We start from the raw sequence: 12,363 nt of genomic DNA, 5'->3' as shown, positions 1-12,363 counted from the left end.
GCACAAAGACTGGAAGTGAATAGCTCCAGCTAGCATACTGCTCCCAATAAGTGACAAAATAACGCGAACATTTTCCTATTTATGTGTTGTGATTTGTATAGTAACACCGTGTTAAAATAGCAAGGTCATATGAGACACAGCCATCTTTTAACAGTACTGGGAACTATATTTTCACTGCTACTTGGGCGGACAAATTGTCACTTATTGGGAGCAGCATGCCAGCTGGCGCCATTTACTTGAAGTCTTTGTACTAAGCTAAGCCAGCGGGGGCCGCGTCAGACAGAGCCACAGCACGCAAAGAGACGAGAAAGGCATGCATGGACCCATCCAACTCTGAGGGACACGGTGAACAAAGGAACATGCCCACATTTTGGGAATTTAGCTTAAGTTATTGTAGATCAGAAAGTCAGAAATGCAGAATCAGTCACTCTCAGTTGCTCACCTCTGAGGACTCATAGTAGGATCTAGCACTGCCAGTCTCCATAAGACCACCATCTCATCACACATACTGGCACAAGCATGCGCTGCCACCTCTGTCTGGCCATTACTGCGGCCTGTGTGCCCACTGGCGCTACTGTGAGAGGCAGATGTCCTCACACTATACCACCAACCAATAATCTGGAAAAAAAAAAGAGTAAGAACGCAGACAATAGTCTAATCATTAGAATCAGTAAAGCGTAACAGACATTATTTCACAGCACTCTGTAATACTTCATTCTGATTGGTCGGTAAGCAGTAATGGTCAATAAGGATTTGAATGTGGGCATTAATGTAACAGATGCTCTCACAGACATGTAACCTTCACTTTGTTTGGCTGAATAATGTTCTGTACCTGTTCATGTGTGAGACATTGTTCGGTGAGGATCTCTAACAGAGGAGCTGCATTACTGTCCCTCCTCTTAAACATCTCTCTGACGATGGACAGAAGGTTCCAGATGCCCTCTGGTTCTCTTCCTCTCAGGGGCCTTAGCAGACAAGCCCATTCAGCAGCTGCTGGAGGCTCAGTAGATGAGAGATACATGGAGTTCACATCACTGAGAACAACAAGTGACAGACCACAAAGTTGTGTTAGTTATGCACAAATTTACAAAAAAATGATGGCCGTGCAGAACCAGAAAAATGTCACTCAATTAAAACGTCTTGTTTATTCAAGCATGGACGGAGTTGATACTTAGGACAATAGCACTTCGGCTAACAGGATTTTGAGTGGCATTAGAAGTAGTAGTCTGGCTTTTTTACCTAAACACCACAGGTGAAGGGCCACAGAACTTGTGCAGGGTCTTCTTAATGTTGTCACTAAGGGTGGACTCATCTAAATACCAAGTACTCTGGTCAGAGGCTGAAGGGCCAGCGGTAGGATCTATGAATTAAATCACAGGATTAAAAAAAGTAACCAGACTTAATGCATTTGCAGACAATGAGAAAATCAAGAAAATTGTATTTCTATGTATTTCTGTGCATACCTGGGGCTCCACACACAGTGTTAATAGCAGTAGACTGTGAAGAAAGAAGCTCATCCAGAAGACGCTGAGCTGTCGGTAAGATCTGAAGACACAAAAGAACGAATCACGATACGGCCTGACATGTGCAAGGTCACTTACCTAGCACATTTTAAAAGACACATAATTCCTTCTTTCCCCCTGACCAAGGCTTAACAACCAATGAAATGAAGGGCATTTAAAAGCCTTGTAACATTACCCATAGACAGAAACAAATACCTGCTTTGCATCGATAAGGCCACTGAGGCCACTGTGTGCACTTTAACAGATATTTAGAGCCATGCACAGATACTTTACAGGGTTCCAAAACTTTTCGACTGTTTTATGACCCTTTCAGTCATTTGTAACCCCTGGAAAAAGATATTTAGAAATCCTTTACAGAGATTATTGAGAGGTTTATCATTTGGCTATCAGATATTTTTAACTATAGAAAGAACAATTGAAGAGTTCAAATGCAAAAGCCGTTAAATGGCACCTCTGTCAAAAATTAGATTATGATTTTGACCGAATGCTTTCGGAATGTTGTATACGTTCAACATACATTTTTGCTTCAAATTAATTTAATCCCAGCCTCAAGATGTTAAGAAATACTGGTTGTTGGCAGAATACGCTAAACAGCACATCCCTTTTTCAGCAAAGTGCTCTAAGTGCACGGAAGATTAATTGAATAAACAATCACCCATAAACCATTGAAAAAAGTTGGTTTTCAATTGTCGAGAGAGAAATTGGTGGGACTGGAAAACAACCATAGATCACATCTTATTAATAATAATAATAATAATATGTTACATTTATAAACGCTTTACATATTCTTCTCAACAACCACCAATGTGCAGCATTCACAGGAATGATGCAACGGCAGCCATATTGTGCCAGAACGCCCACCACACACCAGCTTATAAGTGAAGAGGAGACAGAGTCATATAGACAATTAGTATATGAGGGGATGATTAGTAGGCCAATGGGCAAGTTTGGCCAGGAGGCCGGGGCACACCCCTACTCTTTTTTGAAAGACATCATGGGATTTTTCACAGAGAGTCAGGAACTCGATTTAACGTCTCATCCGAAGGTCGGTGCTTTTTAACAGTATAGTGTCCTCATCACTATACTGGGATGTTAGGACCCACACAGATCACAGGGTAAACACCCCCTGCTGGTATCACTAACACCTCTACCGGCAGCAACCTAGTTTTCCAAGGAGGTCTCCCGTCCATCTTAAATTGCGTCCTGACTCCCTTGTGAGTACTCGGACCTGAATAAAACATGAATGTGGCAGCAATTCCTCATTCATCACAGTTCCCCCTAACTTTCACTTAAGAGGGTTTTGCAGCGAAATTTGTTAAATACCAATGAAATGACTAAGGTGACATTTGTGAATAAAAGACATTTCAATTACTGACTAATAACTTTCTCATTGCCATTTAAGTGAAATGATTGAACCTAAACATAAGAGCCTGAAAATGCACAGAAGCACTTTGAGGGTTTCATACTCGTAATCTGAATAACACTTATTAATGTAAAATGTCTTCAGTAAGGCTTTTGGGCTTTTACAGGCATTGTACCTGATTTGAACCAGAAACATTGAGTTATGCTAGTTGAAAGCCTCCTCACATAGGAATCACTAAGTTAAAGGGACAGTTCGCCAAAAAATGGAATTTTTTTCATCATTTACTCACCCTCATGTTGTTACAAACCTGTATAAATTTCTTTGTTCTGATGAATACAAAGGAAGATATTTTGAGAAATATTTGTAACCAAACCATTCGTGGAACCCATTCACTTCCATAGTAGGAAAAAAGAATACTATGGAAGTAATCAGGGCCCATGAATGAATTGGATACAAATGAAGAGTTTGGTTCCAAAACGCGATAAACGCCATTTTTGAAAAAAATGAGTTACTGCCAAAATCAGTATTATATCAGGTCAGTAGTTAAAAGTAAATTCTTAATTTTACGCAAAATCCAATATCCGCCGTGTTATTCTGTCATCTTTTCTCCCTTTTTTCCCAAAATGCGATAAACGCCACTGCTCCATTTTTACAGAACGCAATAAATCCATTTCTGATATTACAGCCCAACAGTCACGCAATGTAAACAAACAATGGCGGACGCGCTGAGTCAACGGAGTCCTAGTTTTCCTCATCTACTTTGTGCTTCGTGATCAACAAACAAAACAAAATAATACTTTAATTGCATCGCTAAACCTGTGATGGTTTTCTGTGATGGGAAAGAAACGTAAGCCATCAGCATCTAATATTTTCCCTGAGAGGCACTCGGGAGACGGGTGCTTGTTCTCCCGACAGCATCAAGCTTCTCATGCTAACACATTGACCCCAGAGGATCTTATGAAAAACTTTCCATAATTTTACTCAAAGTCAACGGAAATCGAGCAGGACCAAAAACATTTTACAGCTGATCTCTGTGAAAGACGTTAAGCGAGGACGTCAAGTAACTGCAATGACAGTGATCTTAATGACAAAGTAAGTGTTTTGATTAATGACATTAATGTTTATATTTTTAATTAGTGTGTACAACCAGTCAACTAAACGAATATAACATGGCAAAGATGAATGCACATTTATATAGGCTATTGATTCAATAGATTTATAGCATTTTGAATAAAAACTTGTCATGGATTTATTGCATTTTGTGGAAAAAATTATCCGTTTTTATAATAAATCTTTGAAAATCAACTTATGGATTTGAATTTTTTATGTTTTTATAACCTAAAGATGCTATGTGAAAGTTTGTAACAGAAAATAGTTGTTTTCATCTTGTCACTTTCTTGGTATAGAAAACACGTTTTTACCAAAATTTGTCAAAATGGATTTATTGCGTTTTGGAACCAAACTCTTCAAATATTTCTTAAAATAACTTCCTTTGTGTTCATCAGAACAACAAAATTTAGACACGTTTGTATCAACATGAGAGTGACTAAATGATGACAGGATTTAGATTTTTGGGTGAAAAAGTGTCTAAATGCATTTGTATTAATATGTCATCTGTGAAAGGCATAGGACCAAAAATGTTCAACAAATCATTGAACTCAGACCGAATGCAATAATTGGATGCATGTGATTTTTGCTCCTCTTTGTGTATGTCTTTGCATACCACTGCGCAACCTGTTCACGCAGACATCATTATTAAAAAACACAAATTAACACTGCTTTACTGCTTTTCCACGATAGAGACAAATGCGTGAGGCAAAGTGTCTAAAAGTCAATGCCATGGTTGCAGTGTTTCTTTTAGACAGGTATGTACATTTTGATGGATTTAGACAGTAATGAATCATGTGGTATTTGGAGGAGGCGTGGCTTTGGATAGTGATTTGAATGGAGGGTGGGATTGTGATTTCAATACTAGCAGGTTACAGTTAGCCCTTTTCAAAATTAGTTACACTGCCTTTAACTGCACTGCACAAGCACTCAGGAAGCAGTATTATCAGATACATTGTAAAAAAATGTATATTCACTCAATTTTATTTTCCATGACTTAATTTAAAATTCCTTCATATTACCTACAAGTTTAAAATTCCATGAGCTATGACAAGCTACAGTCATCTGTACAATTAATATCCATAAATAAATACTGCATGCCTTACCTGTTGTGGGAGTTCACTGATGAGGTATTGTGCAAACTTTTGAAGTTGATCCCGCTGTAATCTAGATAGAGACTCTGACACAGGTGCTCGGAGACAAACCGCAGATGCCTACAGGAAAGCACATCTCATGAGTCATTGATATGTGATGTCTACGATGTCCGGCATATGTAACCGTATTCAAACTAATGCAAAGTAAACCTGGCACAGACTGCTCATTAACAAGCGCACTGTGCATTTCTAATGCGTCTGGAGGCTTTGATGCCTTCAGGTGGCTGTCCCACTGTGCCGTTACCTGGTCCTCCCCTCCAGGTTTAGAAAACCCCTCATTTGCAAATGCCCATGAATAATATATGAGCTTGAGACAGGCATGCTTTAAGACGATCAGAACTAATTCCCTTCATCCCATGTGTGGTTATTAAAGCAAATGCCTGGAGTTTTCAGAGGGGGTTATGCAGTAAGTTACTAAAGCAAAATGTGCTGGCCATGTCGAAGAGCCAGAGAATGAGGAGATGGATAAAGGAATAATGTGTCTGGACTTCTGGGAGGACAAGAAGGATGGAAACATTTAGGATTCCCAAAGCCTTATTAAGACACTGAGCTGGATAAGTTACGTGCCTGAGATTCTTACAAAAGCTTTCAAAGTCGTCCACATACTCCTACACACATTATCCGAATAATCCATCTACAGACATTTCACACCAAATATATTCTAACTGACGGCACATTACCCCATCATTCATTTTGGACCAAATTTAGGTAATAACAAATTTTAACTTAAAGCAACACCAAAGAGTTTTTTAACCTTAAAATAACGTTTCCAAAAAAATTTCAGAGGTTCATCCACTCAAAACAGGGTGAATGGCACTTTCACATTCGCTTTGCAGCCCTCTATCGGCCAAAACCGCACTAAAGAAGTTTACAACCGTCGGGTAGTGGTCATGTAGTTCGAGTGACCTGCAATCCAATCAGAGCCAGCTATGCTGCAGTATTTACGACAGTGGTAATGAACAATTACGCTTCTAACCTGTAGGGGGAGCAAAGTCTTTAGTGTTGCTTTAAGCTAAATTATTTAATGTCCAACAAATAACCAGATTCCATGCATTATGTCATGAGAACATTATTAAATAATTAACACTTTACAATAAGGTTGTATTTGTTAACTTAAATGCATTAGCTTGTTGTTAAAGGTGAAATGTGGGCTGCTGCATCTAGTGGTGAGACTATGAATTGCAACCAATGGCTTAGTCCACAGCTCACCCCTCTCTTTCAAAACGCATAGTGAAGCTACTGAAGCCACCACAGGAAAAACACGTCACCATACAACATTCGTACGAAACACGCTCTATAGAACAGTTTGTCTGTTTAAGGCTACTGTAGAAACATGACAGCAACTTCCATGTAAGGCAGTGCTTCTCAAATAGTGGGGCGGGACCCCCAGGGGGGGGCTCGAAGCGACACCAGGGGGGGCGCGCGAGTCCCCGGGGAAAATGTAAAGGAAGTGGTTTTTTTTCACCGAACAAGAGCACACATCACAGAGCAGGAGATAAGAAGTGTAGATAACAAACACCATGGAAAAATATTTAACAGGGATGAAAAGAAAGTCGGAGAGAGACGGAGATAATGAGGGAAACACGTTAAGCCTTCCGAAAGCTAAGACGAGGAAATATGACGAAGCGTATGTTGCGCTTGGCTTCACTGCGACTACGGTGGGGGACGAGGAAAGACCGGTATGTTTACTGTGTCTAAAAATGTTAGCAGCGGACAGTATGAAGCCAAATAAATTAAGGCGGCACTTACAGACATTACACCCCAAGTACGCTGATAAGCCGCTTGAGTTTTTTAATCGAAAACGTGCCGAATATTGCCGACAATCATCCCGCTTTTTAAATGCAACTTCAGTAAACCAGCGAGCACTGTTGGCATCATATAAGGTGGCTTACCAAATTGCTCAATGCAAAAAACCCCACTCCATAGCAGAGGAGCTGATACTGCCTGCTGCATTAGACATGGTCTCTGTCATGCTGGATGACGCAAGTGCTGTAAAATTAAAAACTATCCCTCTGTCCAATGACACTGTCGCCAGACGTATAGATGACATCGCTAATGATCTTAAAGAACAGCTGGTAGATAAACTCAAAGACAAACGTTTTGCTTTACAGTTCGATGAAGCAACTGACAGCAACAAAGACTGTTTGTTTATTGCTTATGTGCGTTTTGACATGACAAACTCCCTGTGTGAGGATCTACTTTTTTGTAAATATGTCAGAGACAGAGCCACAGCTGAAGAGCTATACAAAATACTGGACGGCTTCCTGACTGAGAATGGGCTTAAGTGGGAGAACTGCATTGGTGTTTGCAGTGATGGTGCACAGACCATGGCAGGGATGAGAAAAGGACTTCGGGCACTCATCAAGAAGGCATCACCTAATGCTGAGTGGACACACTGTGTAATACACAGAGAAGCACTGGCATCAAGGCACCTTTCCTCTGAATTAAGTGAGATTATGACCGACATTGTAGGTGTGGTCAATTTTATAAAGACCAGACCACTAAAAACAAGAGTCTTCTCTGCTATCTGTGAGGAGATGGGAGCTGAACATCAAGCTGTGCTGTTTCACAGTGAAGCAAGGTGGCTGTCACGAGGAAAAGTCTTGTCCCGAGTCTTTGAACTCAGAGAGCAGATAAGAATGTTTTTGGAGCAGGAGAACAAGTATGACTTCGCAGAAAAATTTAGTAATGAGAACTTCCTGGCAAAACTAGCCTACATGAGTGACATATTTGGAAAGCTAAATGAACTAAATCTACAGCTTCAAGGAAAAGATAAACACCTGCCTCAGGTCACAGACAAGATCAGCTCTTTCACTCGAAAGCTTACAATGTGGGGCAGGCGACTTGATGAAGGAAATACTGATTCATTCGAGAACCTGCATGAATTTGTTGACACTAATGACTATGATGCCATCTCAGTGATTCCACATATTAAGGAGCATATTTCATCACTGATCGGATTCTTTAGAAAGTACTTCCCTGAAAACAGTTCCCAATATGACTGGGTGAGAGATCCTTTCAATTCACCAGCTCCACCTGGTTTCAGCTCTGCAGAGGAGGAACAGTTCATTGACATGTCGTCTGACTCCACATTGAGACTGAGCTTCACATCACAGACACTGAGTGAATTCTGGCTGAGTGTAGAGAGGCAGTATCCACTCTTAGGGCAGAGGGCCATGGGCATTCTACTACCTTTTGCAACATCTTATCTTTGTGAGACTGGCTTCTCTGCTGTTGCTGCACTGAAGACCAAGTACAGGTCCCAGCTAAACATTGAGCAGGAGCTAAGAGTTGCAGTGTCATGCTTCAAACCCCGCTTCGAAAAGCTGTGCACTGCAAAACGTGCTCATTGTAGCCATTAATCCTGACTTCCTCATTTTGATAAAAAATCAGTTTTAATGTTTTAAAAACAAAATGTTTTATACATGTTTTATTAATTTTTAAGTGTTTTAAATATTGTGCTGCTGAGTTAATGTTCCTGATCAAAAAATGTTTACACTTTAAATAAGGGTTGCTTTTTTATGATGCACTTTAAGTCTTTTCTGTTACAGACTTTATAGATTGTGCTCCTGAGTTAATGTTCCTGATCAATTAGAATTTATTGTTATTTATTGATTACATTTTATTTTTCAGTATGAAATGGTGAAAAAATGTTTACACTTTAAATAAGGATTGCATTTTGTTTAATGCACTTTATGTCTTTTCTGTTACAGACTTTATATAGGACTATTGTGCTCCTGAGTTAATGTTCCTTATCAATTAGAATTTATTGTTATTTATTGATTACATTTTATTTTTCAGTATGAAATGGTGAAAAAATGTTTACACTTTAAATAAGGATTGCATTTTGTTTAATGCACTTTATGTCTTTTCTGTTACAGACTTTATATAGGACTATTGTGCTCCTGAGTTAATGTTCCTTATCAATTAGAATTTATTGTTATTTATTGATTATATTTTATTTTTCCAGTATGAAATGGTCAAAAAATGTTTACACTTTAAATAAGGATTGAATTTTTTTATGCACTTTAAGTGTAGCCATTAATCCTGATTTCCTCATTTTGATAAAAAAAAATCAGTTTTAATGTTTTAAAAACAAAATGTTTTATACATGTTTTATTAATTTTTAAGTGTTTTAAATATTGTGCTGCTGAGTTAATGTTCCTGATCAAAAAATGTTAACACTTTAAATAAGGATTGCTTTTTTATGCACTTTAAGTCTTTTCCGTTACAGACTTTATAGATTGTGCTCCTGAGTTAATGTTGCTGATCAATTTGAATTTATTATTATTTATTGATTATATTTCATTTGATTTCATTTTTAAATTTCAAGCAAATTGATGCATTTAAGTCTTTTCTGCTACAGACTGAAAAACAATTTTAATAAAGTTATTCTTTGTTCTAAGTTGATCTATATTTCTTTTTTCTTAAATATTAATAAGGATACCATGTTTTGCAGAGGTGTAATTTTATAGACAAATTATACTATTACAGTCGCGGCGGAGGGTTGGGGGGGCGCGAAATTTTTTCTTTTTCCTAGGGGGGGCGTGACAGAAAATAATTGAGAAGCACTGATGTAAGGGGACCCGCAGTATATGTAAATAAAACGGCTCATTCTAAGGATATAAAAAATATAGTTTATATTATGTAACGTCTTTATACGCCACTGATAATATAGTTATGTATATTATATTGCATTTCTGTCAAGAGATCCCTCTAATGTAGGGTTCACATCAGACGCAGTAGAGGCGGCAAGCTCGAGTGATTTACATGTTAATTCAATGCAAAGACGCCATTAGGCATCCTGCATTAACCAATCAGGACCTTGCTGTAGTACTGACGTGATTACAGGAAGCGAGCGGAGTCTCAGCGGAGTTGCAAAAGCCCCCTTCCATGATGCAAATTTCCACGTGAATGTCTTGAATCACTAGAATTTCACACACATGAATGAAACAAGTAAACTCAAATGTTCAAGCGTCCAACTACTCATGAATAGAGCGTTTTTGCTGCCTCTACCGTGGCTGGTGTGAATGCACCATAAAAGTCCCACATAGCACCTTTAAAGGAGCGGTGTATAACATACTTCAAGTGGTTGAACTTTGTAACACAGTCTAAATTAAAAATATTAAAAACTTTTAACATTTGCAGTGTTTTTTATTCTCTGCAAAGAATTACAAAACGCTTGTGTGAATTTTAGAACTCAATCTAAGGTCGTGTTTATGGGCCATTGCAGTCTCATTTAACTCATTCACCGCCAGCCTTTTTGAGAAAAGTTGCCCACCTGCATTTTTGTGATTTTAACAAAATTTTCACAAAATTCCTTGCAGGAAAAATTATTTTCTATAAATATATAAACATACAAATTATATCAAATTAAAAAAACACACCCTTTGCTTTCAAACAAACAATAAACAAACAAACAAACAAACAAAATGGGGGAAAAAACGTTTCATTATATATTTACTTTTTCTACTTAATTTAACCACTGAAATATGGATATTTCTCTTCAAAAATACAATATTTTAAGCAAAAAGCTTAAAAAATTGCGTTTTTGTAAAGAAATGTATGTTAGAGATCAGACTCAGAATGACTATCAACCATAAAGGCAGTTAAAATAAATCATTAAATCTTTTTAACTTCCGTTTTTGATAAATTCGGTTTGGCGCCATCTGGTGGATAAAGCGGTATTACACTTTCACTTTGAAATTCGTCCAGAAAGGCATATTTATTAGTTAAATATGAACTCATAAATGACGAGATAACTCGTCAATGGCGGTGAATGAGTTAAGCAACTGTGAAAACCGAGACAACCGAGCTGTCGAAATACACCAGTGGCAGAGTGGCCATCGGGAGAGTCGGTACATTTCCCGGTGGGCCGGTAGTGTTTTGAGGCTGCAAGGGTCGCTCTGATAATAGTTATACATTGCGAGTTATAGCAACCACGTCTGGCGTCTTGATGTGCGGCCGCTTCCCGCTGGTCAAACTGTGCAGCCTCTTTGCTCAACATAAAAGTGCTCAACCTGTTCGACAGGTCCAACCATGTTTAGGATTTTTAAAAATATAGGGGGATCATTGAACGGTGCTTCCCAAATGGCATAGCCTGTCGGCCTTTGATGTAAAAAGCCGCGACGCCGAATGCCTGTTTATTGCAGTACATATTTTGTATAGTTACTCATTTAGGAAAATTATCCATGATTTGATGATTTTATTATTTATTTATTTATTTATTGCCAAAGATTTATTCCTTGGAATTTTCTTGGTGAGCTCATCCACAATATTGTCAAACATATAAATACATTGAAATACATTGTTACATACACATACACCTGTATATTTCTAAACAATTATAAGGAATGAAATACAGTTGCAGAAGAGTTGAGAGCATGAACAATCCTACAATAGGTACTATTTAAGAAACGTGTAGTCTTAGTTTTAATTGCTCTAAGGCGTCTACCTGAAGGAAGAGGCCTAAGGAGGTGACTAGCTGGATGTAAGGGATCTTTCAGTATCATTAATCCCTTTTTATAAATCTCATCAATAGAGGGAAGATCACAACCAATAATTTTCGAAGCAACCCGAGGAATATTATTAATCTGGGTTCTCTGCTGAACTGTGGGGTTACCAAACCACACCATAAGTGAGAATGTCAACACACTTTCAATGACAGCTCTATAAAAGTTTTACATACTGGCTTTAGCTGTCTTAAGAAAAAAAAGTCTTTGGTGAGATATTTTTAATAATACCTCTCATGTTGTCATCCCATTTTAGTGATGCAGAGATTGTAGTCCCCAGAAACTTAAAACATTGAACATTTTCAATGTCCTGACCATTTATAGTCAATGGCAAAACAGCATTTGTCCTCCTTCTGAAATCAAACAACATTTCCTTTGTTTTTTGGACATTCAACTTGAAATTCTGAACACAACTCCATGCAAACAATTTAGATACCTCCCTTCTATAGTCAGATTCATCATTATTTGTTATTAACCCAATCAGGTATCATCTGCAAACTTTAAAATTTGCACTGATTTACAATGTGAGACGCAGTCATTGGTGTATACAGAATACAAGAATGGTGACAATACACATCCTTGTGGAGCCCCCATACTGATTGTCTTTGAACTTGAAAGTATATTATTAATTTTAACTACCTGTGTTCTGTTCTGCAAAAAATCCAAAATTGTTGAATTCCCGATTGCTTTAACTTATCAAAAAG

At 38.1% G+C, this 12,363-nt stretch overlaps 1 protein-coding gene across 2 annotated transcripts in view; it reads right to left on the bottom strand.

The window, feature by feature from the left end:
- zswim8 (zinc finger, SWIM-type containing 8) overlaps positions 1-12,363 on the bottom strand; it is a 54,398-nt gene that overhangs the window by 27,468 nt on the left and 14,567 nt on the right. For both annotated transcript variants that reach the window (XM_055169359.2, XM_055169361.2), the window contains exons 5-9: positions 5,100-5,207; positions 1,464-1,545; positions 1,240-1,360; positions 833-1,034; positions 443-618 (exon numbers count right to left, since the gene is read on the bottom strand). In XM_055169359.2, the coding sequence (XP_055025334.2) occupies positions 443-618; positions 833-1,034; positions 1,240-1,360; positions 1,464-1,545; positions 5,100-5,207 (689 nt within the window). The remainder of the gene's footprint in view (positions 1-442; positions 619-832; positions 1,035-1,239; positions 1,361-1,463; positions 1,546-5,099; positions 5,208-12,363) is intronic.

This window comes from Misgurnus anguillicaudatus, chromosome 11 (assembly GCF_027580225.2).
Source record: "Misgurnus anguillicaudatus chromosome 11, ASM2758022v2, whole genome shotgun sequence".
In the NCBI taxonomy this organism is placed as follows: domain Eukaryota; kingdom Metazoa; phylum Chordata; class Actinopteri; order Cypriniformes; family Cobitidae; genus Misgurnus; species Misgurnus anguillicaudatus.
Note: the sequence above shows the minus strand (reverse complement) of the source record. Positions and strands in the feature narration are given on the sequence as shown.